The sequence below is a fragment of the Notamacropus eugenii genome, chromosome 5 (genome assembly GCF_028372415.1).
Source record: "Notamacropus eugenii isolate mMacEug1 chromosome 5, mMacEug1.pri_v2, whole genome shotgun sequence".
Taxonomy (NCBI): Eukaryota; Metazoa; Chordata; class Mammalia; order Diprotodontia; family Macropodidae; genus Notamacropus; species Notamacropus eugenii.
Window position 1 is genome coordinate 56936468 of NC_092876.1, and position 27200 is coordinate 56963667.

General features: G+C 44.8%; 1 protein-coding gene and 1 long non-coding RNA gene across 15 annotated transcripts in view; one reads left to right on the plus strand and one right to left on the minus strand.

Moving 5' to 3' along the window:
* The window catches only part of ARHGEF10L (Rho guanine nucleotide exchange factor 10 like), a 250377-nt gene that overhangs the window by 106917 nt on the left and 116260 nt on the right, over positions 1-27200 (plus strand). For 7 of the 14 annotated variants that reach the window (XR_011967038.1, XR_011967037.1, XM_072609073.1 and 4 more), the window contains exons 5-7: positions 13020-13126; positions 14311-14394; positions 22738-22910. Coding sequence is in view for 12 of the 14 variants with exons in the window: in XM_072609073.1 (XP_072465174.1) it covers positions 13020-13126; positions 14311-14394; positions 22738-22910 (364 nt within the window). In the remaining 2 variants the exon portion in view is untranslated. Of the gene's footprint in view, positions 1-4817; positions 9386-13019; positions 13127-14310; positions 14395-22737; positions 22911-27200 lie in introns of those variants that run through there. The other 7 variants (XM_072609081.1, XM_072609082.1, XM_072609083.1 and 4 more) reach the window with 4 other exon arrangements.
* LOC140504287 (uncharacterized) lies at positions 10903-14083 on the minus strand. Its single transcript, XR_011967039.1, has 3 exons — positions 13682-14083; positions 12458-12657; positions 10903-11126 (listed from the first exon to the last, which is right to left on the minus strand). It is a non-coding gene; the product is annotated as an uncharacterized lncRNA (long non-coding RNA).

The window sequence follows — 27200 nt, forward strand, 5'->3', positions numbered from 1 at the left end:
CTATTCTGGTATAGTTGACAGGGTCTAGTTAGACCGGTCCTGAGATAGGCCTCCTTCGCCAGGAAATTTGATCTGTTTGGATTATTGGTTCCCTCTGTTTTCCCTGGATGCTGTCCTGATGCTCTCACCCTGAAGGTAAGAGCTGAGCCCAGATGGGGAGGGGTGGGGGTAGAGGAGGGCTGAACTCTGCAGACCTTCAGTCCTCAGCTGTCTCTTTCCCCCTTCTCACCACAGTGTGGCTTATGATGACAGCAGTGACTCCTTTCCTGGACTTGGTCCCTCCCTCCTGGGTCCCCTGCCTTCCATGCTTTGCTTCTTTAGTGCTAAGTAGACTTGTTGGTAGTGCCATATAGGGGAGAGGGGGAGACAGAGACAGAGGCAGAGGGACAGAGATAGAGACAGAGAAAAAGAGAGAGACAGAGAAAGCAGGGAAACTTGGATACAAGTCCTCCATCTGCCACAGGTTGACCAGGACAAGTCAACTCATCTCTCAGAGCCCTAAGCAGCTCTCTAAAGCTGTAAAGTTCCAGTGAAATCACAAATCGTTCCTCCCCCTGAAAGTGTTTTCAGGTACAAATGTGTGGCACAATGTCCTGTATGCTGTTGGTTTTCAGTTGTTTCAGACTCTTCATGACCCTATTCAGGGTTTTTCTTGGCAGATCTACTAGAATGTTTTGCCACTTCCTTCTCCAGCTCATTTTACAGATGAGGAAACTGAGGCAAACAGGGTGATGTGACCAGGGTCACATAGCTAGTAAGTGCCTGAGGACAGATTTGAACTCAGGTTCCAGGCCTAGTACTCTATGACTGTGCAACTTAGGTGTCTCATCCTGTAAACTGTAGGTGCTTAATGTTTGTTGAATGAATATAAATGAATGAATGAAGGTGAGCTGCTGGAGGATGTGAACTTTTTAATTTCATTTTTGTCTTTGTAACCTCAGTACACAGAGAGTGATGATGATGATGGTGAGTGATGATGATAACAATCATTTACATGGGGCTTTGGAATTGTTGAGACATTCTCTGCTTTGATCCTAGTATTATAATAACTGTGAAGTAATGTTTTTAAGTGAATTTTTGACTGGATGATATAATGAGGCACTTGTTAACTAAATGGGTACTTGTAGGATGCTATTGTTTCTTTCCCAGACTGAACTTGGTACCAAGTCCAAGGACCAATTCAACAATTCAAATTAATAAGCATTTATTGTCTCCCTACTGTGTACAAATCAGTCATTCAATCAGTATATATTAAGTACCTACTGTATCAGAGGTGGGGAACCTGTAGCCTTGAGGCCATAGGTTTCCCACACCTGGTATAGACACTGTGCAAGATGCGGGGTAACTGACTCAACAATTCAACAAACATTTATCTGCCTACTATGTACAAGTCAATTACCCAACAATATTTTATTAAGCACCTACTGTGTTGCAGGAAGTGTGTGAGGCATTGGGGATACAAAGAACGCAACAGCTCCTATTTCCAAGGCACTGACTTACATTCTAGTGGGGGAGACAACAAGGGCATATTTTAATACGTGTGGAATATATATGAGGCATATAAACACAAACAAATATGTAGTAGCCAAGTTCAAAGTCTTAAGGGAGAGACCATAGGGATTGAGAGAAGACCTTGCCAAAGGTGGTGCTTGAGATACGTGTTGAAGGAGGAGGGGGATTCAGTGAGGCTGAATGGAGGAGGAGGAGCAGTCCAGGCCTGGGGGACGGCCAGCATAAGTACAGAGAGACAGGTGATGGACGCTAGCAAAAGGCGGGACTGGCCTGGATGGCACAGTGCAGAAGTGGGAGGAGATGGGCCAGGGCCAGAGTGTGAAGGACTTGCAAAGCTAAATGGGAGTTTATATTGGATTCTAGGGGCCATAGGAAACCATCACAGTTTATTGAATAACATGGTCAGATCTATGCTTAAGGAAAATTACTTTTGGCAATCATGCTTAGGATGACTGAAACGGAGAGAGGCTTGAAGCAGGGAGATCGATGAGGATTTCTTTGCTGTAATCTAGACCAAAGAATGATGAGGATTAAGGTGGTGCTGTGTGAGTAGAGAGAAAGGACTGTCTTCAAAATCTGCAGAGGTAGTTGTGGAGGTAGAAACAACTAAGTTTGGAAACTAATTGGATATGGAGGGGAGGTGGGAGTGAAAAATATAATTGATATACATATATATACATGCATTATTATATACGTTATATATGTGTACATATACATATATACACATATATATTCATATATATACATACCTACATACACATACATGCACACATATATCCATACCAAGCTTACAAACCTGGGAGTCTTTGATAGGAAAAGGGACATCTGGACCAGGGGAAGGTTTAGAGGGAAAATAATGAGTTTGTTTTGGACATGATGGTCTGTAGAGGTCTCTAGGTCATACAGTTTTAAATGCCTGATAGGCAATTGATGATGCAAGACTGAAGCTCTAGGGAGAAGCTAGGACTGAGTATACAGAGCTGTGAATGATTGACAGAGCTGTTCCTATTTGGTCATTGCAGTCACATCTGACTCTTCCTGACCTCATTTGGGGTTTTCTTGGCAAGGATACTGGAGTGCTTTGCCATTGCCTTCTCCAGCTCATTTTACAGATGAAGAACAAACAGGGTGAAGTGCCTTGCCCGGGGTCACATAGATAGGAAGTGTCTGAGGCTGACATTGAACTCAGGTCTTCCTGACTCTAGCCCTGGTGTTCTGTTCACTTCCTAACTGCCTGATTGACTTAGAGTTGATAATTAAATGCATGGGAAGTGATGAGGTCACTGAGAGACTTCATAGAAAGAGACCTAGGACAAAGCTCTGGGGAACATCCATAGTTAGGGTTCACGATTTGAGTAATGGGTCAGTGTGTTTGTCCTTTGTTGCCGAGGAAGACCACGCCATCAGAGAAATGATGACATGACTTGCACTTGACTTTGTTTTGAGGGAGGGAGGGCTGATGAGTCAGTAAAGAAGGAGGGGAGGGAGGGAAGAAGGGATTAACATTTATATAGCCCCTACTATGTACCAGGCACTGTACTAAGTGCTTGTACAAATGTCTCATTTGAACCTCACAATGACTTTGTGAGGTAGCTGGTGTTATTTCCATTTTTTCAGTTGAGGGAAACTAAGGCATACAGTGAGGCAGCCAGGTGGTGTAGTGGATGGAACACTGGCCTGGAGTCAAGTCCCTTCTCAGACACTTACCAGCTGTGTGACCCTGGGTCAGTCCCTTAACCTCTATCTGCCGCATTTTCCTCAACTGTAAAATGGTGATAAAACAGTACTTACCTCCTAGGGCTATAGTAAAGATCAAGTGAGATAATATTTGAAAAGTGTTTAGCACAGGGCCTGGCACATATTGAGCATTATCATGCTCAATAAAATGCTGTTATCAATTATTACTATTCAACAGAGGTTAAGTTCCAGAAGTCATATTTGAACTCAGGTCTTTTGGATTCCAGTCTCAGTGCTCTATCCAAAGAACACTAAGAAACAGTGGTTAGATGCCTAGGGAGATTGCAGGGTTTTCAACATTTTTGTTGATAATGTAGCTATTGATTGCAACACCAGATGCAATAGAGTTTAAAAAAAAGAATGAGGACTGAAGAAAGATCTTCAGATTTGGTAATTAAGACATGATTGGTAACTTTAGAGAGAATAGTTTTAATTGAATTATCAGGTCAAAAGTGAGATTGTCAGGAATTATGGAAAGGAGAAGAAGTGAATGTTTTTTCAATAAGTTTCAGAAAGGAAGGAGGGATATAGGAGGATAGCTTGAGGGCATGGGGGAATCTAGGGAAGGTTTTATAAAGAAGGAAAATCCTTGGGCATTTTTGAAGGCTATGGGGAAGGAATGGAGAGCTAGGGAGAGACTGAAGATTGGGGGAGAGAGGATGATTGAGGTTGCAAGTCTGCTGGAGAAGGTGGTGAGGATGGGATCAAGGGCAGGTGTAGAGGAGGGGCTGGCCTGATTGGCAGAGACTGATGGAAAGAAGAGAATGGTGGATGATGTCAAGGGTCTTGGAGAGGAAGAGGAGAAAAGGAGGAACACGTGTCAAATAACCTCAGTTTTCGCCACAGAGTAAGAGACAATGCTATCGTTAAAGCCTTCCCTTTAATCGTCCTCTGTAAGTCCCCTTATGTGACTTTTTCCAGTGTATTAAGGAGAAAGTGAGTGTTCTTGGAGGGGGCAACTTATGAGGATGGGCCAAGGCTGAGGTATGGCAAGGGCTGAGCAGTCATAGGCAAAGGGAGAAGCAGTTTGAGAGTAGAGGGTGGTGAATTGACTGACTAGAAAATATAAATCAGAGAGGAGGAAGGAAAGAAAAGGGGGGGGGAAGGCCACAGAAAGTAGTGAGGGTAGGGTGATGGAGGTCTCTTTGAGGGTGAAGAATGGGGTTAGGCCTAGGGAGAGGGCATACTAAGTGGTCATGGTGAACTAGAGGAATGTCAGAGTTTTTAAGGTGTGAACACTTAAGAGAAATGATGATGCAGTATGTGACCATCCCTGTGAGGAGCTGAGGTGGAAGGAAGGGGTAGGCTATGGGATTTAAGGAGGCTGAGGCATTGGAAGGTAAGTTTGAAGGAACATCAATATGGTGGCTGAAGTCCCCTTGTGACTTGGAGCAAGTTACTTCCCTTCTCTAGGGGTAGGGTTGGACTGGATGGCCTTGGGTCCTTTCCCACTATTGAATTAGGGGACTCAGGAAGGGCCCCCTCTTCTTTCTTTTTCTTTCTTTCTTTGTTCCTTTTTTCCTTTCTTTGTTTCTTTCCTTCCTTCTTTCTTTCTTCCTTCTTTTCTTTCTTTTTTTTTTTTTAGAGGCAATTGGGGTTAAGTGACTTGCCCAGGGTCACATAGCTCGGAAGTGTCTGAGGTTGGATTTGAACTAAGGTCCTCCTGACTTCAGGGCTGGCCCTCTCCTCTTTCAAGGCTTACCCTTATGCCTGGATCTGAGATCTCATCTCCTTGGGACCTTCCTTACTCTTCTATATTCCTATTTCTATCACTTCCCTCTTCCTGGGCTCTGATAGGACAGTTGGAAAAGAAGGCACATGCTCAAATATAGAGTTTCCCAAGCCTGGGACTACTTTGGTAATCAAGAAGGAGAGAGTTGGGAAGAGAAAGTTAGAGATAGAGTTCTCTCTCTCCTCTCTCTCTCTCTCTCTCTCTCTCTCTCTCTCTCTCTCTCTCTCTCTCTCTCTCTCTCTCTTGCTCTCTCTCTCCCCCTCCCTCCCTCTTTCTCTCTCTCTCTTTGTCTCTGTCTCTTTCATTTTCTCTCTCCTCTGTCTGTCTTTTTCCCATTCTTCTGTCCTCTTCCCTTAAAGGACTAGGCTGTCCCCATGACCTTCTTACTCAGCCCTCAAAAGAATCCAAGGTACGATGAGCTCTTTGGTCAGTCAGACCCCTCCCAGCTCCTCCCAGTCCTGAGAATTGACACTCAGGAAAATGTGGAGAAAACATTCCCTTATCGGTAGTGTTCCTTGCTGTCTGCACCAATGAGGTCGAGTCCTAGACCTCTCCTTGGCATCCTATGAATGCGTAGAGGGAAGATTCTGTTGTCATGACAACAGAAGGCTTGTGCTTCTATTTACTAGCCTACTCAGCCAGTTTGTGAGGAGGGATTTTGTGGGGATGTGGTAGAGGGAGGCTGTGGCCTTTGGTAGAAAGTTACAGGAATGTAAAAGATCAGAGGTAAGAAGGGAGAGCCTTCCAGCACTCAGCACAGCGCTTGTCATGCATTACTAATGTTTATTGCCTTAATAAGTATTTATTGACTAATGGGTGGAGTCTAAACATAGGGGACAGTCGGTGCGGAGAGCCAGAGATGGGCACTGGAGGGGTGTATGCAAGGAAGGGTAAGAGGCCCAGGTTGGTCGGGCTGCTCCAGATGACTGGGGAAGGAGGGAGTCTTGAGCTCCTTTGCCTTTGCTATGCTAATGGAGGCTGAGGTATTTATGGAGTCCAGCCACATGTTTTTCGTCTCCTCCCCACAGATCTCTTCCACACCTAACATTTGCAACGGCCAGTTACTTCCTTAGTGTGGGAGCTTTCCCAAGGCAGATCACACACAATTTGTCTGTCTGTAATTTGTAGCCTGATGCTCAGAGGTTTTAGTGACTTGCCTAGTTTCCTAGGGAGGATTTGAATTCATGTCTTCTGGCTGATTGGCCAATTCTCTTTCTATTGCATGCACCACAATGCCTTTAAGGTAGGGCTGGTTAGGGCTCTTGTCTGTCTTTGGATCCTGATGACCTCAGGCTGTGTTCTGGTTTATATGAATAAAATCACTTTTACCTTGAAAACCGTTGGATTCATGGCCTGGAAGGGACTTACTCTGATGGCTCATCTCAGCTAAAGAGGCAGGGCCTTATCTGTGCTTTCCTATCTGTGGTAGGAGGCAGGGGCTCCTTCCGCCACCAGATGTAAGGAGTTGTCAGGTTGTTTCCTTGGCCAGTGTTTCCTAACCCTCCTCTAGAGGAGGGGAGATTGCTGTTTTTTAAGGAAGCCCAGATAAGCGTGCAATACTGGCTCTTTATTGCTTTGATAGCACTTCCATTATCTGGAGTCTTTGGGGAGGAGTTGGAGAAGGAGTGTTTGCTCAGAGAGACAATTACTGGCCCCCACTGCCAAGTTCACAGACTCCCTTAGTCAGGAGCTGGGCAGCAGAGGAAAAGTAAGCTCTTTTGGTTAGAGGAGAGGGAAAGGGGGCATGAAAGCCCAGCCTCAGCATGCTGCCTAGGGCTTGCAGGGCAGAGACTCTGGACTAGGTACATGTAGTTCAGTCTTTGCTGGCATGTAGACCCAGTGATCTTGGCATTGATCAGAAATATGGTCCTGGAGCCTCTGCTGCAGCCATCTAGGTAGTTGTGAGGCATGCAGGTAGGTGCTGAATCTTGGAGTGGGCACAGAGGGTGGCAAGGGGTATAGAATGGGATGGGATATGAAGGGAGGGCAGCTCAGTCTCCAAGTCAGGGGACCCCTAGAAATTTGGGTGAGCCTAGAAGCCATCATCTGAGGAGAGTCTTGGTGGTAAAGGAATGGTGGGGAGCAGGGCACACTACAAGGTTATTTTGTGCACTGGGGCCTCATGCATGTCTCTGTACCTGGACTGTTCTTGCTGTAATCACCAAAATATTGAACTCATCCTGGATCTGTGAAGAAGGTCTAAAATATCAGATGGCTGGCAGTTTATATAATGTAGTAACCCTTGGAGGTTTACAAAGTGCTTTGTATCTGTTGTCTCACTGGAATGCTTTCAAAAATACTCTTTAAATTAGATGTTTTAATTAAACCCATTTTACAGATGAGGAAAACTGAGATAGGTGGAAAAGACTTGCTCTCAGCATGGGATATTACAGTCCTAGTCAGTATTCACAGCTAGTTGGTGCCATGGTGCAGAGGGTGCTGTGCCTGGAGTCATTAAGGCCTGAGTTCATTCATAATCCAGTGTTAGACACTTTCACCAGCTCTGCGATCCCAGGCAGAGTACTTCACCCCTACCTTGCTTTCCTCATCTATAAAATGAGGATAATGGTACCTACCTTCCAGGGTTGTAGTGAAGGTTTGTAAAGTGCTTAGTGCAGTATGAGGTATATAGTAAGTACTGTATAAATGCTAGCTCTTGTTATTATAGAGAAGCTAGGTGGTGCATACAATAGAGTACAGGGCCTGGAGTTGGAAAGACCTGAGTTCTGCTCTAGCCTCAGATGCTTCCTAGTTGTATGACCCTGGCCAAGTCACTTAACCCTGTTTGCCTCAGTTTCCTCATCTGTAAAGTGGGAATAATAATAGTCAAACTTCACAGAACAAATTCCCTTAATAAAAGGATTTGTTTCATAAAAATTGGGCTCAGTCAAAAGGCATCACCCAAGGACCTAGAGGATCACATGTGGTTTTAAGACTGCAGGTTCCCCAGGTTATAGGGAGCTATTGGAGGTTATTGAGGAGGGGATGCTTGAGTTGGATGCTAAAGACTTACCCTAGCCCAGCAGACAAGGCCTCTGTTTCTCCTCATTCTGCATGTCCAGGGGGAGAGGGCCTGGGACTTTGAGCCATACGCAGAGGAATTCACACAGGTCTGGCTTGGAATGGTCTAGCTCCCTCCCTCTGTGTTTGGTGGTGGGAAACTCCAGCCCCTCCAAGTAGGAGGCTGCCCAGTGGGACTCCTTAATGATGTGGGGCCTCATGGGTTGCAGCTGGATGTTGTGGGGGAGGAAGCAGCCCATATGGCTCCCCTGGGAGCTCAGCAAATGGGCAGCCAGAGCCCCATCCCTTTCTCTCCCTCCCTTTCCACCCTGCCATCCCATGACCACTAAGTGGTGAGCCTAGCTGTCCAGGAATAAGAAGGGCTTGCCCCTAGAGCCTAATAGTGGCCACTTTCTTTTCCCTATCTCTTTATAACTTACACGGCGCTTTGCTCACTGCACTGCTGTTGGTAGGGAAGTCAGTCAGTGAACAAGCATTATTAATCACTTACAGTATACCAGGCACTGTGCTAAGCACTGGGGATACAAAGAAAGTTAAAAAACCCCCACGGTATTGGGCCTCAAGGAGCTCATAATCTAATGGGGGAGACGACCTCAACATAAAAAAATATTAATAATAATGGTGATAACTAGCATTTCAAGGTTTGCAAAGCACTTTAAAAATGTTAGCCTGTTGGATCCTCACAACTATGCTCAGAGGTAGGGTACCATTTAACAGATGAGCAAACTGAGACAGGCAGAACTTGAGTGATTTGCCCAGTGTCTCATAGCTAGGGAGGGATCAATATTCAAGCCCAGGGCTCTTACCCACTCGCTGGGTCCCCCAGCTGCCTCCCATCGGCTTCCCCAGGGTCATGAACCAAAAGAGGTAAAGATCCCCTGCTTTGGTGAGTCTTTGTTCTGCTGCCCAAAGGGAAGCCCACTGACTCATAGGGGCCTGTGGCAGGGGCGAACGGCTCTCCCTTTTCCTGAGTTACTCAGGCACTCGTCCCTTCAGATGCATCACAGCTCCAGGTAGGCATAGGCTCCTTCCTTGGGACTCACACAGTCCATGCACCTCATTCACTAGAACACTGGCTACTCCTCCAGGTCATCCCAGTGGGGAGCATTTATACTGGTCCCCCCTAGCTGGGAAGGAAAGCCAAGTGAACCAATGCCTATAAAGTAGTTCAAAAACTTTCAAGGCAGTTGTAATTACTTTGGCCTCCCCTCCTCTCATCTCAGGGTACTTTGCGCTCCTCTTCTGTCCCTCTTCTTTCTCTACACATTATATTTATCGTGCGAATGTCTTCTTTGAGAGTCAGAGTGACTTCATGAATCGGCAGCTGGCAGGAGGAAGTCCTGGATTCAAATCCTGATCAGTAATGAAGCTGGCTCACCATGGGTATGTCTCAGTGTAATTCTCTAAAACAACATTACTGCAGTTTGTGGTGGAAGTATTCTTGTGGGGAGTTCCCTACCCTGATGAACTCACAGGTCCCAGTCCTTGCATTACCCCCACCCCAATTCCTATTTGTATGAAGGAAGAAGCATTTATCAGTCACTCACTGTGTGCTAAGTACTGGACTAACCATTGGGATTACAAGTTCAAAAGAAAAGGTTTTCCTTGCTTAGGAGAAGAACTTACAGTTTATTGGGGGAAACCACAGTTATCCCTTTCACATTGTGACTTTCCCCATTGCTGGGAGGACCAAAAATTTTTACTTGGATTTTCCAACTCAGGGTGGCACCATGTCCCTAACCCCAGTGATGTGGAAGGGATAATTGTACTCACTTAAGAGAGGGGTGGCCGCCAAGGCACTTTGATCTTAGTAAGACCTCTGCTGAGTAATTGATAATATTCCATCCAGGAACAGTGGCAGAGTTAATTTCATCTGGGTTCCAGAAGGGGTGCTAGAGGAGGAGGGAGGGTACTGAAGTTTACATAAAGATTTCCTGAACTAGCATGGGGGAAGGGGTCATCCAGCTGGAGGTGGAGTTGTGGAGGAGGGTGAGGGGGCAATCCCCCTGTGTCCATTGTAGTGGTTGAGGAGGGTGTCCAGGAGGACAGCTATCTCCTTTAAGAATCCTCCAATCCAGTCCCCTCATGATGAGACTGAGGATTTGCAAAATTAATGGACTGTCATGGTCATACTTTGTAAGTGACTCTCAGGATTCAACCTCAGGTTTTATTATAACTTCAGAAAGCAGGTGCTTTCCCCACCAAAGCACATGGTGATATAATGCAATTAACATCTGGAAACCTGGGTTCACATGCTGACCCCAGACACTTAAGAGTTGAGTGATTATGGATGGACAAGGCATTGGGAATCTGGACTAGTTGACCAGAACCCTAGGTGATTGGTAAATATGTGTGACCTTCCCTTGATTTGATCCCTAAGGTCCCTTCCAAATTTAAATCCCCCAGTTCCATGACCTGGATTCAAATCCATCCAGGCAAAGCTACAAGCATTTATCAATGACTTATTATTGTTAGGCTCAAGTGAAAATAAAGAGAGGGCCCCTGCCCTCAAAGAACTTCCTTTCTAATGGGGGAAGATTATACCCTAAAAGGAGTTAAAAAGATGGGAGAAGAGTGAAGGTAGGCTTGGTATGGCTGTGTGTTTGTTGGCAAGTCAAGGACAGAGGATCGGTAGAGGTCGCCTCCTCCTACCTCATTTTACAGAAAGTAGCATATCCAGAGAGAGGAAGAGGCCCAAAGCCATTTAACTCCTCCAAGCCTCAGTTTTTTAATCTGTAAAATGAACCTGTTTCAGGGAATTCTTATGAAGAAAGCATTTTATAAACTATAAAGCATTATAGAAATAGTTATTACTATTATTTTTGTTATAAAATGGAGACAATAAATAATATTTGCTTTACCTAGGGTCTTTTTTAGAAAGGGGAATTGGCAAATCTAAGTACTATAAAGATAGGATTTATTATTATTAGATCATTCTCGATGATATATGAGTGAATATGATGGGATCTGTGATTTTTGTCAGGAGGAATTCTCAGCTTCTGAGCCAATGGGAAGTCTTTCAGAAAGCCAGTTAATCGAATCCAGAGCTCTGTGTGACTTGAAGGCAGGTTCTTGAGGTTTTCCCAAGGCTCTGAGGGTGGTCACTTGGCGAAGGTCACCCAGCCTGTAGGAGTAAGAGGGAATGATTCCAACCCAGGTTTTCCTGACTCCGTGCTCTTCCCTCTGCCCATTAAATCAGATTCTCTCACTTCATAGACTGTGTTATTTTATTGGTTCTTGTGCTAAGCTCTTCTGATTGATGGTAAGTGAGAGGAACCTTGCTTGTGTATCTCAGTCACCCAAGGCCATGCTTTGTCAACCGTCTAGCTTGAAAGGGCATCCAGCTTCCTGCTGATTTCCTACCACCATTGACCTCCATAGTCCATCACTTGATCTTGCTCAGGGAACCATCATTGATTCATCAAACCATCGTTCAACTATAATTGATTATAGAAGTCTACTATGTGCTAGGCAGGGCAGCTAAGTAATGCAGTGGATAGAGTTCTGGGCCTGGAGTCAGGAAGACCTGAGTTCAAATCCAGCCTCAGATACTTGCTAACTGTGCGACCCTGGGCAAAGTCACTCCACACTATTTGCCTCCATTTAAAATGAGTTGGGCAAGGAAATGGCAAACCAGTATCTATACCAAGAAAGCCCCCAAATGGAGTCACAAAGATTTGAACGCAATTGAAAAACGACTAAACGATGTGCTAGGCATTGAGAAGGCAAAGAACAAAAAATGACGGTCCCCACCCTCAAGGATCTTAGATTCTGTCATGTACATATATCAGTCTGCAAAGTATGTACATGCACAATAAATAGAAAGGAATTTTTTTTTTTTGAGGGATAGGGGAGGAGAATCAGGAAAAGGCTTCACACTCTCATGGCTACTGGGAAAGGGTATGACAGTGCTGCACCATCTCTGTGCTTCTCTGGACCAACTCCTACTCCTTTCTTTGTACCATCTCCTCCTAAGTGAATGTGACCTTTTGGAGGTTGGCTTCTCTTTTGTTTCTGAATCCTCAGTGCCTAATGCATTAGTAGCTAATAGGTAGCCATTTCAGCTTGGAAAGTGCTTTGCATTGATTATCTCATAATAGTGATATGTATTGTAATTAACATCTCACAATAGCTCAATTATTACCTCATTTTATCTCCACAACAACCTTGGGAAATAGGTGCTATTATTTTCCTCATTTACGAAGGAAACCGAGTCAGACAGTGGTGATTTGCCGGGGCTGGGGGTCACAGGGAAGGTCACACAACTACTCATTGTCTGAGGCAGGATATGAATCGGAGCCTTTCAGACTCCAAGCCTACCTAATAAATGATTGTTCATCCCTTTTCTTTATATGCTTTTTAGGGTTGGGGACCAGACCTTGCTTTTTCCTGTGTGTCTCTCCCAGTGCATTATACAATGGTCTTTTTGACACATTAATGATTATGGGTTCTCACCAAGTGTGGGTGCCCCTCCTCTGTGGTGCAGGCCAGGACCCAACCATGTTTCATCATCCAGTGACCTTTTCCAAATCCTTTGCAAAGGCTCTGTCTATCCGCCATGTTGACCCATTGCCCCAGTAGGTGCAAAATAATTGTTTGTTGAATGAGTGAATGAGTAGATGGATGGGTGGATGGATGGTGAGTCTTGAGTTGACCTAAGGAAGACAATTAAGTTATAGCTAAGGGGGATAACAGGGTCTTTTGTGCCCATTTACTTTATACTTTCCAAAGAACTTTCATGTATATTGTTATATGAAACACCATCCTGTGAGTCCAGCAGGCAGTATTATCCCCATTTTACACATGAAGAAACAGAGGCCCTAGAAGGTAAAGTTTGCTCAAGGTAACAGAATGAGTTCCTGGCAACATTGGACCTGGAGTCGGGTCCCCTGATTTCTGTTCCTTGCTTTGTTGGTGGCCTGGCTTTGATGGGTGGGGTGACTGACTCCCTGCCCTGGTTCCCTGGCTCAGACTATTTTCTCCCCTCTCCAATCTTGTGGTATGTCTTTCCCTGCAGGATCCTGGCGGTGGTGAGCAATGGGGAACCTGTGGGAGCTGGGATTCGGCGTTCTAGCTGGAAACGGAAGAGCTCTCGCCGAGGTAGGGCTTCCTTAGGATTGGAAGGTAGGGGAGACCCCAAGTGTATAAGAAGCTTTCTCTTGAAAGGGGATGGAGCTGCCAGCTTCTATCTCTGAGCCAATGGGAACAAAACTAGGATTCCAGCTCTGGGGATAGGATTCTGTATGACTTCTGATAAAGAAAGGTACCTGTAAGAGTTATCAGAGGGTATCCTTAACGAGAGAAGATCGACCATATCACCACTGGGCCTTAGAGCCTGAGGGCCATATGAATATTGGATCTCACAGCCATGGGGCTAAAGGACCACTGGCCATTATGCCATAGAATTATAGAACTATAGACCAACAGAATCATAGACTAAGATGGTAGTAATGATGACAGAGGGTGTGGGGGGACAGCTAGTTCCCTATATTTTTCTGAATCTTGTCCCTTGGCAGAGACAGAATGGACCATTGCCCCATTGATGAGAGAGCTGGAGGGGTGGGTGGGCCCTTTGGGGGGATTATGATTTTAGGAACATCATCCTGTAGTACTATCTAAGCCTGGTTAAGAAATGACTTGGACTTTATTGTCCCAGTGTGCCAAGAAAGCCCAGCTTACCTTGGGATGTGGAGAGGAGTCTCCCTCTGCAGTGCTGTCCTGGGAGGCGGGGCTGGTTCTGTCTGGGTCCATTTCTGCAAGCAATTTTAGCCACTCCCCCTTATGTAGCACTCAGTCCTGGGGAGGGTGGCCTGGAGCCTCCCGGGGGCTTCTTTGCTGGTCTCTTGTGAGACCCTCTCTACCTGCAGCTCTGAGGCTCTGCCGATGTCTGGCTAGGCTGGAAGCTGCTCCTAGACTGCAGGAAGGAAAGTGGGTGGGGCAGGCTTTGATAGCTGATGCCTGACTGCAGAGGAGATGGGGGGCAGGGAGGAGAGGCAATTTAGCTAATAGCCATTATAGTGAGCCCTCTCTCTCTCTCTCTCTCATTCCCTCCTTTCCCACTCTCTTCTCCTGAAGCCTTCAGGACTTACTGATGACTGATGTCAGGTCATTTGGAGGGAAACTCAGGCTGCAGCTGGTGCTTTGGCTTCCAGCAAGGTGGGAGGTGGCAGCTGGTGTGGGCCTGAGGGCAGCCTGAAGGGTCCCTCCCCAGCAGTGGGCCAGGGTTGGTTCTGGGTTGATGTTTCTTTCTCCCCCTCTCTCTGCCTCTGTGTCTCTCCCCTGTCCCTCCCTCTCTCTCCTCGCTCTAGTTGACCGTTTCACTTTCCCCATCCTGGAAGAAGATGTGATCTACGATGACGTGCCCTGTGAGAACCTGGACTCTCAGAAGCACGGTATGGTCTGCTGAGACTCGTTTGGGGCTGGAGGAAGGGGCTGACTTGGGAGGGCTCTCCTGGGCCTGGGCCTGTCCCTGCTCTCACCTTGAGGCCTCTTCACCTTGTTTGGAAAATCACGTCTAGTTCATTCATCCAGTGTCAATTCTGAGCCCAGCGGAGCTTGAAGAGACCTTTAATAAGAATGGTGATGAGGGTGATACCTAGTTTTTATTAAGTGCTGGTGGTGTGCCAGGCACTGGGCTAGGGGCTTTACACATATTATCTCAGTGCAGGTAGGTGCTGCTGTTATCCTCATGTTACAGTGTGCTATATGTTACCTAGAACACAGAATGTCAGAGCTGGGAGGGCCCTTACCACACAGCATGTCAGAGCTGAGAAGGCCCTTAGAACAGAGAATGTCAGAACTGGAAGGGCCTTTAGAATCCAGGATGTCAGAGCTGTGAAGACCCTTAGAACCTCGATCAGAGCTGGAGGATCCATAGAACACAAAATGTCAGGACTGGGTGGATCTGTAGAACAGAGAATGAAAGGGCTAAGAAGAACCTTAGAAGGCAATGTCAGCTCTAGGAAGTAACCCAGCACATTGACTGTCTTAGGATAAACCTCACTCCATCTGGTCCACCTCTCATTTTACAGAGGGAAAAACTGAGACCATCACTGGTGAAGTAACTTGCCTAGATTCACCTATAGTTAGTAACAGAGCTGGGATTTCAATCCAGGACTTCTGACAACCAAGCCCTGGCTGCTGTCAGTATGACCTTCTTTCTATCCTTAATGAGATGTAAAAGAGAGAAAGCTATAAGTCCTTTCAGGACCTAGAACAGAGGTTCCTAACCCAAGATCTGAGAATTTGCTTTAAAAAAAATTGATAACTAAGTTTCATTATAATTGATTTCCTTTGTTAATCTTGTGTATTTTAGTTTGTGCATTGAAGACCATTGCTTTTCGAGGGGATCTGTAGGCTTCACCAGACTGCTAGAGGGGTCTATGACACCCAAAAGGTTAAATGACCCTCACCTAAGACTTCTTTTTCCCAAGCTGTCCTGGGAATGCAAAGGTCTGTTGGTCAGTCATTCATTACACACTTAGTTGATGGTCTTGGAAGCCTAGTCTCTAACATGTTCTTTTAGAGGCTATACCTGAGATGACCATGTAAAGAGGGATTTGGGAGACTGGGGTTCAGTTTCCTGCACTGACATATGCCAGACACATGAAGTTAGATATGTTCATCTCCCGTAAGGTGGAAGTGAGGGTGCCTGCCCTGCACAGCTCACTGGGTTGTTGTAAGGAAATCGCTTCATAGAGAGGTAACCAAGAGGAGAAGACTGAAGGCCAGCCTCAGACTCATGAGGACCTAGGTTTAAGTCCTGTCTCTTGCATATACTGTCTGTATGACCCTGAATAGGTCATTTAACTCCCAATGTTCTGGGCTCCTCTGTAAGACCAGAAGCTGGAGAACAATTAGCTCCCTTCAAGTCCCTGCTTAAAATCCCATCTACAGGAAGTCTTTCCTGACCCCTGTCAATGCTGTGCCTTCTCCTACCTCCATATCCTGATTGACACTTGTTTGTACATGGCTGTTTGCATGTGGCCTCCTCTAGTAGATCGAGCTCTATGAGCACAGGAAGACTTTTGTTCCTGTCTTTGGATGCCTGGTGCTTACCACACTTCCTGGCATACAGTAGGTGCTTAATAAAATGTTTGTTCACTGACCCTGCCTGACATGCATTGGGAGAAGGGATTTGTTTACAAATAATTCCTCTACCAGTGAAACCACAGATCTAGAAAAAGAAAAGTACTTTGTGAACTCCAAAGTTTTATAGATGTGAACTTTAATGGTGATTATCAGTGTGTTCATGATAATGATTACCGTCATTATCTGTCCTCTCTCTGTTGGACATTTTCAGAGATGACCACGGGGCTCCCACTTAAATATCAGGCCTATGTGTTTTTTGACTGTTGGAGTAAACTTGGAGGGAAAGACCAGGGTTGGAATCCTAACTCCTATTTGCTAATTGAGTCATGTTGACCAATTTACTAATTTACAATTTACTAATTGAATCATGTTGGCCAAATCACTACCCCTTTTAGGATCTCAGTTTCCTCTTTTGTAAAATGAAGTCATTGAACTCAGTGATCAGAGTGATGTCAAACTCAAATAGAAATGGATCCTTGCAGGTAACATATTGACGTAGAGAACCACAAATGAACAACATCTATGTTGAGTTGTATTTTTATTTTGTTAAACATTTTCCAGTTACATTTTAATCTGGTTCAGCCCCTAAGGGCTTACAACCAGTGAACCTTGAGTTTGACCACTCATCTAGAAGGTCCATGTGACCTAAAGCAAATAAAAGTAGTCTTCTATATGCCTGATGGTGACAGTGGACCAATAGGGAGCCATACGTGATAACAGGGAAGCCAGGTGGTGCCATTGTGCATAGAATGCTGGACCTGAAGTCCAGAAGACTGGTCTTCCTGAATTCAAATCTGACCTCAGACACTTACTAGTTGTGTAACCCTGAGCAAGTCACTTCACTCTGTTTGCCTCAGTTTCCTCATCTATAAAATGATCTGGAGAAGGAAGTGGCAAGCTAGTTCAGTATCTCTGCCAAGAAGATCCCAAATGGGGTCACCATCAGACAGGACTGAAAATGATTGAACATCAAAATGTGATAACAAAATGTTCCATTTCTATGAGGAAATAAGACAGGCAAAGGGCAGTGCAGACTGATATTTGAACCTCATACTGAATCTGTAGGAACTTCAGGGATTACTATCCCCATATAGCCAGCTGATGTTTATGTAAATCCTATATAAATGTACCAGGCACTGGTCTAAGCACTTTATAAATATTATCTCATTTGAGATTCATCAACCATGGGAGGTAGGAGCTGTTATTATCCCCATTTTATAGATGTAGAAACTGAGGCAAACAGGGTAAGGGCATTGCCCAGGGTCACAGATGTAGCAAAGGAGGAAATGGATGGGAAATACTTTCTCCCAGTCACATAACTGAAAAGCAGAGGCTACTAGAAGTAGGGAGCTAACCCAGGTCCTTTGTAACTTGAGGTCCAGTGCTGTTTCCCCAAACTAGTCCCAGAACAATGTTCCAGAGGGTGCGACTGTGGCTGCTGTGGTTCTTTCAGTGCTTAGCACAACGCTGGGCACACACTTGGTGCTTAATAAATACTCATTCCTTTCCCTTCTCCTCTGCAAAGTGAGCATCACAATACGTCTCATCTCACAGTTATTTCTTAATGAGCCTGTAAATTAATTAACAAGCATTTTTAGAAGTGCTTACCATGTGCCTTAGCTGGGCAGACAGAAGCCAAAAGCTAGACAGCGCCTGCCTCTAAGGAGCTCAATTCTATCAGGGAACCCTCCCCGCCAACTATATTTATATACACCCATATGTATGGGTATATAAATACATATATTATACATATACAAATAAATATGTATATACACAGGCATATGGAAACAAAATGTAAATACATAGTGCACGTAATGTATGTATAAATATATTTATGCGTATGTATATAGAAACATAAAGATACATGTATGTATATTAATATAAATGCTATTTTATGTCATCAGAAGGCAGGACACACATAAAATCAGGAGACAACATGTAAACAGGTACATTACATATACGATACACATAGAACAGAAGGAAGATAACTTTGAGGGACACACTCAGGTAGATTATTGTAATCTCTGAGAAGAGATTTGAAATTTAGTTGAGATCTGGTCCCCACCTTCCCGGAGCCTTGAACGTAGTGAGTGATAAATCTTGGACTGAATTGAATGGAGCTCACAGGGTGGAAGGGAAATGTGAAGATGTCCTTCCCCACCCCACCCCTCTTCAAATTGCCAGACCATCACTAGTTAGGACCTTAAAGGTACAGACAAAGAACAATGAAGCCTGAGACCCGAAGGTGGGAGGAAGAGGGTGAATGATTCAGAAAACCAGTGACTTTGCTAGAGAAGTCACCATGCGACCTTTGGTTATTTTATTGTTCTTAAAACTTTCCCTAAACCTTCTCATCAACACAAGGCTGGGCTGTCAGCGAATCTTTAATTAAATTACTGATTTTTTTTTTCTGCTGACACAGTGCCTCCTCTCCCTAGGTGGGAGGTGGCGTCTGGGGAGGGGCCTACTCTGTGAGGCTGACCATCTGGACCAGAAGGGAGATGAGGGCTGCCCATCTTGGCGGGGCCACTGGCTGGTGGAGGGCTGGGAAGAGAAGGTGTGGCTGCTGGTCGTGGCAGCTAGACAGAACCCTGCTACCTTGGAGCCCTCTGGGATGCACGGGCAGGGCTTTAATACTGAGGTGCTGGAGAAAGGGTCCTTGGGACCTGAGTAAAGAGTTTTTGATCGAACCATCCAGTCTTCTCAGAGACACTATCATATTTCAGGTTTCCAGTGTCTTCTCTCTGCCTGCATATCATATTTGTCCCTGCTCTCTCTCTCTCTCTCTCTCTCTCTCTCTCTCTCTCTCTCTCTCTCTCTCTCTCTCTCTCTTCTCTTTTTTCTCTCTCTATGCGTGTGTATGATATATATATATATATATACACACACACATACAACCCCCCCACATATATGTATATATATGTATATATATATATATGAGTATGACATACATCCTACCAGGAATATGAAGGAAGGAATGAAATATGCATTTATTAGGTGCTTACTTTAGTGTGCCACATACCATGGTGCAAATGGAAAATCAAGGTGTCCCCACTCCCAAAGAGTTCACCTTCTAAAGGGTTCATATACTGGAGGGTTCAACTTTGGGCCGTTGGATGGGCCTGCTGGCCCTTAAGGTTTATTTGTAGGGAGGATGGCAAGGCCCAGGGTTCCTCACATGGTCAGATGGCAGTGGCCAGGGCGAATGATTCAGTGTTGGAAGATGTGCAGCTCTCTGAATGAATGAGTCACCATTTTGAAGAGTAATCATTTGTATAAGTGTGAGCTAAAATTTCCTTAATTTGATTAAGTTATACTTTAATTCCACAGGCTTAATAAATTTAGTCTCATTTTCAAAGAAACAACAAAAGTCTTGAGATGTTGGGTTCTGGGTCTAGAGTTAGGAAGACTTGAGTTCAGATGTGGCTTTGGACACTTACTAGCTGTGACCCCAGACAAGGCTCTTAACCTCTGTTTGCCTCAGTTTGCTCAAATGTAAAATGGGGGTGATAATAATAGCCCCTACCTCCCAGGGCTGTTGTGAGGATAAAATAAGATCATCATTATAAAGTGCTTTAGCACATAGTAAGGGATATATAAGTGTGCATTCCTTCCCCTTCCCTTCCTGTCAGTAAATAGGACCATAGGATTTAGAACTGGAAGAGACCTTGGAAGTAACCGATTCCAATAGCCCCATTTTACAAGTCAGAAAGCTGAAGGCTATAAAAGGGAGATGATTTGCTCAAGGTCACCAAGGACCAAAGCCAGGATTTGACTCCTTCCTTCCTTCCTTCCTTCCTCCCTTCCTTCCTTCCTTCCTTCCTTCCTTCCTTCCTTCCTTCCTTCCTTCCTTCCTTCCTTCCTTCCTTCCTTCCTTCCTTTCTTCCCTCCTTCCCTCCTTCCTTCCTTCCCTCCCTCCCTCCCTCCCTCCCTCCTTCCTTCCTTCCATCCATCCATCCATCCTTCCTTCCCTCCTTCCTCTTTTTCTTTCTTCCTTCCTCTAATCTCTCTCTCACTCTCTCACCCTCTTTATCTCTCTCTCTTTCTTTCTGACTTGACTTCATACTTAAGTCTTCTGCAATATTTTTGGATCTACCCTCTGTTGTCTAGGAAGTCAGTGGGCATTCCCATTGGTCTTACCTAGTTTTCATCATTCATAAATATGATGAGCTTCCCTCAAGTCATTATTAAACATAGTCTAAGGAGAGATCTTTGAGGCACTTCTCTAGAGACCTCCCTCCAAACTGACATTAACAGATTGGTGATCAGACTCCGGGTTCTGCCCTTTAACCATTTCTGAGTCTCCTATCTGTCCTCCTTTTCTAGACCCCATTTCTCCATCTGATCCACCAGAATAGTCCATGACAGACTTTGTGAAATGCTTTGCTAAAAAGTTCTAGGTAAACTCTGCAGAGGCAGGATAATGATAACAGTAGCTAACAATTATATTGTACTTTGAAGTTTGCAAAATGCTTCACAAACATTATCTTATTTGATTCTCACAACAACCCCAGGAAGAGATAGACACTTGTTTTTTCCATTTTACAGATGAGGAAACTGATGCAGACTGAAGTGAAATGGCTTGCTCAGGGTTACACAGCCAATAAGTGTCTGAGACAGAGTTTGAATCTGGGTCTTCCTGACTCTGAATTCGGGACTATCCATTGTACCACCTAGTCATAAAATGTAAAAAGTACTGTATTAGAAAGTAGAGGAACTGGGTATCATCAGATCCCAGCTCTGATATGACCTGTGTGACCTTGACCTCTATTCCACAGGTTTTCTTTGTAAAATGAGAGATATTGGCCTAGATGGGCTCTAAGGTACCTCCCAGCTCTAGATCTATAATCCCATGCCTATATCAGTCCAAAAAGGAAACAAGGTGAGTCTGATATCCCCTATCCTTGTCTGAACCTATGCTGGCTCTTAGTGATCACCTTGTCTTTTTTTTTTTTCAAATACCTACAAAAGAAGTAAAGCCAGAAATGGCTCTGGGTGTGAGCAGGTGCTCACCATTGTTGGTTTCCCATCAGATCAACTGACCTAAAGTCTGAATTCCTATAAGAACAGTTCTCTTTTGCTGGAAATTTAAGCTGATTAGGCATAAACATTTATTAAGAACCTACTATCTGGTAAGCACTAGGGATACAAAGGAAGGTAAGAGACAGTCTCTGCTCTCGAGAAACTTACAATCTAATGGGGAGACAACATGCAAACCATCATGTACAAGGAAAACATAGATGGGATGAATTAGAAATAGCAGAGGGTAGCCACTAGAATTAAGGGGCATTGGGAAACACTACCTGTAGAAGGTAGAATTTTATCTGGGACTTGAAGGGTGTATGGTAGAAAGAATACTTGGAAATCAGGAACCTGATTTCTAGTCTTGACTTTGCCCCTGACTTGCTGTGTGATATTAGACAATCTGCTTCCCATAGACATGTTTCCTTATCTGTAAAATTTGAAGTTTGGACTAAATGATACCCAAATTCTGCCATTCTGTGTTCTAACACTAACTTACCCCATGACCTTGGGAAAAATTCCTTGGCCTCTTTAGGTCTCAGTTTCCTTATCTGTAAAATAATCTTGTTGGACTATATGTTTGTTATGATCCCTATTAGCTTAAAAAAAAAATCTTATGATTTTATAATTCCCTGGTTGGTAGGGCTGGGGATAGTAGTGGGAAGGGGAAGTCCCCTTCTTCGTCTTCATGAGTGTGTGTGAGTATTGTCCTCTCTAGTGTTCCTTCTCTCTGCCTTGCTTCCATCCTAGTGGGATCTCCCAATGAAAAGAGCCAACTGTAGAAGTGGATCTCAGCTTGTATCCCTGCCTTGAGAGAATACAGGCTTGAGGATATTAGGGTAGGAGCTCCCTCTTCTGGGGACATCCATATGGCCAAGTGTGTGCTTAAACGTTTCAGTAAAATAATGACGATGATGATGATGATGATGATGATGATGATGATGATGATGATGATGAGCATTTATATAGCACCTACTCTATGGTGTGCCAAGCACCGTGCTAAGTGCTTTACAAATATTACCTCATTTGAAAATAAATATATGAGTGTGCTTGGGGGAAGGGGTTGGTTTCAGGCTTAGCAGGTGACTATCTGGTCTCTTGTTTTTCAGTCTTGTCTGACTGTGACCCCGTTTGGGGTTTTCTTGGCAGAGATACTGGAGTGGTTTGCTATTTCCTTCTCTAGACAAAGAAACCAAGGCAAAAAGGGTGAAGGGACTTGCCCAGGGTCACACAAGTGTCTGAAACTGGATTTGAACTCAGGAATATGAGCCTTCATCTCTATAAATCTCAGTGTCCTATTTCAGAAGTGAGGGGAGGAGGTTAGATGCAGTAGAAAGAGAATTGACTGCAAAGTCTGGGTTCAGCTGCTACTCTGACAGTGTTATTGTTACCTTGGATAAGTCACAACTTCTCTTGTTCTTAGTTTCCCCATCTGTAAAGTGAGGGGATTGGATTAAACTTGATGGCTCTTATGAGCCCCTCTGCCTCTGGACCTTTCAGTTCTAATGAATAATCTGCCAACCTGTGAAGAAGCTTGGTTCGAAGTAACCCCCTTTAAGATTTCCAAGCCCTCAGGCTCCCCAGTCATGCTTAGCCCCTTTCCATCCTCTGTTGGTCTTCAGGGTCAGAGAGGAGCCTGATTTATGAGAATGTCCACAGAGAAGGGGGCCCAAGGGATTCAGAAGACCTAGGCTGGAGCTCCAGTGAGTTTGAGAGCTACAGTGAAGAGTCTGGAGAGGAAGAGGTTAAACCAGAAGTGGAGCCCACCAAGCACCGAGTGTCTTTCCAGCCCAAGGTAGGTCAATTGGCATCAGGGGCATGAGGGAAGATTGGGGCCAGGCCAATGAGGAGGAGGAATAAATGAGTGAATGAATGAAAAGGCCTTTAAATTTATTAAAGACTTACACTAAGACTTATGCTAAGCACTGGAAATACAAATAGAAAAAGAAAGGCAATCCTAGCCTTTAAGCAACTTATATTTAAATAGAGAGAAAGGACTCACAGAAGGGAGTTGGAGCAAAGTGGTTTGGATGGAAGTGAGACCATTGGGAAATAGATTAAGATGGCCCTTCCAGGTATGATGGTAGAATTGGGGTGGGGAGTGTGTCTAAGGCCTCAGACTGCCAGTTTGGCTGGAAAAGTAGGGAGTGTGTGGAAAGCATGGATAGGTACCCAGCCTTAACCTTTTCCTAGGTCAGCTCTGTTGGGCAACTGAGGGGAGCAGTGGCTATAGCACCGGGTCTTGAGTCAGGGAAACCTGAATTCAGATATGGCCTCAGATGTTCACTAGCTCTGTGACTTTGGGTAAGTCACTTAACATGTTTGCCTCCGTTTCCTCATCTGTAAAATGAATTGGAGAAGGAAATGGCAAATCACTCCAGTATTTTTGTCAAGAAAACCCTAAATGGGATCATGAAGAGTCAGACACAACTGAACAATAACAAAGATCAACCCTATTACCCACAGGATCTCAGAAGTGGAAAGGACATTAGAGAGTGTAGCCTCAGAGGCTGAATAATTGGAGGGGACTTTAGAGATCAGGGAATTCAACTTCTTCAATTTATAGAAGAGGAAATGAAGTAAAAGGGGAGTTAAATGACTTACTCTAAGGTCACACAGGCAGTAAGCAAAAGAGGCAAGATTTGAATCCAGGACCTCTGATGCCAGTGCTCTTTCTGCTGCCCCCTACTGCCTCCTCTCTAGGGCAAGGGCTCCCCATCAGTAGATTTGGCTGCTCTGTTTCCCTAGCTATAAAATGAGGGGCTGCTAGTCCAACAAAGGGATAATCTAATCATGACCTCTCAAGGTCCTTCTCATTCTAGAGCCCATCATGATCATGCCTAAGTCATGCCCAGTTAACCTAAATCATGGGATTGAGGGCTAGAATGGGAGATGTTGGGAGGAATCATTGAAGCCAACCCTATCATGTTATAGATGAGAAAATTGAGGTCCAGAGTAGGGCAGCAGCTGTTCAAAGTCAAGCATGGAATTTAGAGATGGAAGGAAGCAATTAATCCAACCCCCTCGTTTTCAAAAACAACTGAGGTTTACAAGATTATAAGTGACTTGACCTGGGTCACCTAGCTAGAAAGTGCCAGAGGCAGGATTTGAACCCAGGTCTTCCTGACTCTAGTTCTAGCCCTCTTTATGTACTGTGCTTGCCTCTCAGTGAGTCAGAGCGAGAATGGAGCCCGTTCCTTTGTCCATAATTCCACCCTTATTTCCAAACTACTTCCTGTCTCTATACCTCCTCCTCTGTAGTTGAAAAATAGCCCCTTGTCTCCCAAAAGTTGAGAATCCTTGGATTTATGGAAGCTGTCTCCTGGAGCTCGTGGGCTCATTCCTTGCCTAATCAACTTCTCTTAGAGTAAGGCTTAATTCAGTCACGTTAGTGACATCGCTTTTGTCTTTCCTCCAGGCCTATTGGAATGAAAGTAACTTTTCTGCCTTAGTGAAGAAATTATTTATTAAATACCTCCTTTATCCTGCTTTAAACTCGTACTGGCTGTAAGACCCTAGACAAGTCACTCAACTGTTTGTACTCATGGCAGCTCTCTAAGACTATAAATTGGGGAGAGGGTGCCATCTTGCTCTGGTGGAGGGAGTCTTCTTATATGGGAGTTCCCTGTATCAGGGAAGTCCCATACCTTTTCTCTTCCTCTATGTTCTGAGTTCATAACTAGGATTTATAAGTACTGAAAAAATAGTCATTGGAACCTAGTTTCATGGGACCTCAGAATACAGTTAGCCCAACTCGTCCCCAAGTAAGAACCCTCTATGACCTCTCCAGTAAGGGGTCATAACCTTTCTTGAGGAGTTCTATTGATGATTTACCACCACCTAAATGAAATTTAGTGGTTATAGACTTCCCTCCCAGTAAGTCAAATATAGAGCACTGATGGAGATATATACCTGTCTCTAGGCCCACCCTCCCTCCCATCCCTTAATGTCTCTTGTCTAGAGTTTTAGGAAGCTATCCTGTCCAGTCCCCTTATTTTATGGATGAAGAAAAAAAAAAACAAGGGAGGTTGAGGGACTTGTCCAAGATGATGCAGTAAATGTCACAGGTGAGGTTTGAACCCAGGGCCTCTGACTTTTGAATTCCATGCCTTTTCCAGTGTCCCCTCTTTTATGTCATTGCTTCTTGTTCTGCCTCCTGGGTATGAGCAAAATCACTCTAATCCCTTTGTCCAATGGTAGCCTTTAAATCCTTGAAAAGCATGATGCCCTCTCTTGATCACCTAACCAACCCTAACTAGGTGTTCTATCCTCTAGGTTAACCACCCCCAGGCTCTTCAAAGAATCTTTTTTTAGCATTATCTCTAGGCCTTTCAAAATTCCAGTTGCCCACCTCTGGACACGCTCTAGCTTGTCTTTCTATCCTCCCAGAATTTTAATGCCTAGGGACTGAATCCAGGCATCCAAGTGTGTTCCAAAGATAATTGGGTTGGTGAAGCAATAAGAAATGCTTGCAAAGCATTTTATAAAAGACCTGATCTCATTTGAGCCTCAGAACAGTCTTGGGAGGTGGATCCTATAGGTATTATTAGCTCCATTTTAGGTAATTAAACCTAGGTTCAGAAAGCTGACATGGCTTGTCCATGGTGTCCCATAAGTTAGTTGGTGTCAGAGGAGGGATCTGAATCCAAGTCAGTTGGATATGACTTTACAGCAACAACAACTTCTTGGCTGCAGATCCACAACAGCACCACACTTGGTCTCAGCCCTCAAGATTGTTGGTATCTCAAGAAGAAGTGATGCTAGGAGTTAGTGCTGAGACCCCAGAGATCATGCTGGTGGTCATCCATTAGTTTGTAGAGGAAGGCATTGAGGCTTGGAGACAAACAGTGACTTACTTGCCCAAGTCCATTCAATTCAATTCAATTCATTACCCATTTATTAAGTATGTACTATGTGCCAGGCATGTACGAGCTCTGGGATACAAAAGGAGGCAGAAGATGATCCCTGCCCTCCAGGAGCTTGCAGTCTAATGGGGGCAGGGAAACAACATGCAAACAAATATATACTATACAAAGCAAGTTGTCTACAGGATCAATAGGAAATAATGAAGAGAGAGAAAGTGCTAGAATTAAGAGGGGTTGGGGAAGGCTTCCTGTAGAAGGTGGGATGTTGTTGGGACTTAAAGGAAGCCAGGGAGGTCAGTAGTCAGAGTGGAGGAGGGAGAGTGCCAGGATTTCAATATATGCCCAAAACAAGCAAAATTTAACATCTGAGTAGCTGCTGGGATTGGGGAGGAGAAGCAGCATTAGCGTGGTATGTGGATGGACTCCTCCAAGGGGACTTCTGGAGGAGGGGAGTTTTGACTCTGGCTTCATAAGCTCGGACATAGGTTGTCAAGGAGGAGGCAGGACAACATTGAGGTTGGAGGGGATGGGTATCAGAAATGAATGCTCAGAGACCGGCACACACAACTGTTCTGGAGGTGGCTGCCCATTTCTTTAGGGAGGGCAGTGTCCTGTTGTCCTTTTGCTTGGAGCCAATGACTATTTTCCCTATTCCTCTAGCTGTCACCTGGTCCATTCCCTCCTGCCTCCTCCTTGGGTGACCTTCCTCTTTGCTAGCTGATGAATTGGCATGATGACACTGGATTCGGAATGTGGGGGTCTCTTGGTCATTTCAGCCTTTTAGCCATGTGGGCCTGAGGGCTCTAGGCTGTGTTTGTTTCTCTGCCTCTCGGTGCCCAAATGACCAAAGCCCTGTATTTACTCTCTTGTTCGTGGTGAGTGTCTGGTGGAAGGCTTGGAATCTCTCAGTTGGCAAACTAAGTGTCCTTTGTCATGTACAAAGGTGACTACAAATCCTACATCCTCTCTGCAACCATAGTCTGTTTCTCCAGCCCTGGGATGTCTCATGTCTACTCCTTGGAAAAACAGCCTCCCAGGGGCTATGGATAGTTTGCAGGGAGGGGGGGGCAGGGACTACCCTTTGGTGCTCTGAGATCCCTTGCTGCATGAAATGAGCTTGGCCAGTGGAGCTGCTGCATGCCCTGACCCCTATGTCCTGCTTGCTGTCTGTTGTGTGTCCTGCGTTAAGGAAAGACATCACCTTGAAGATTAGTCCAGCT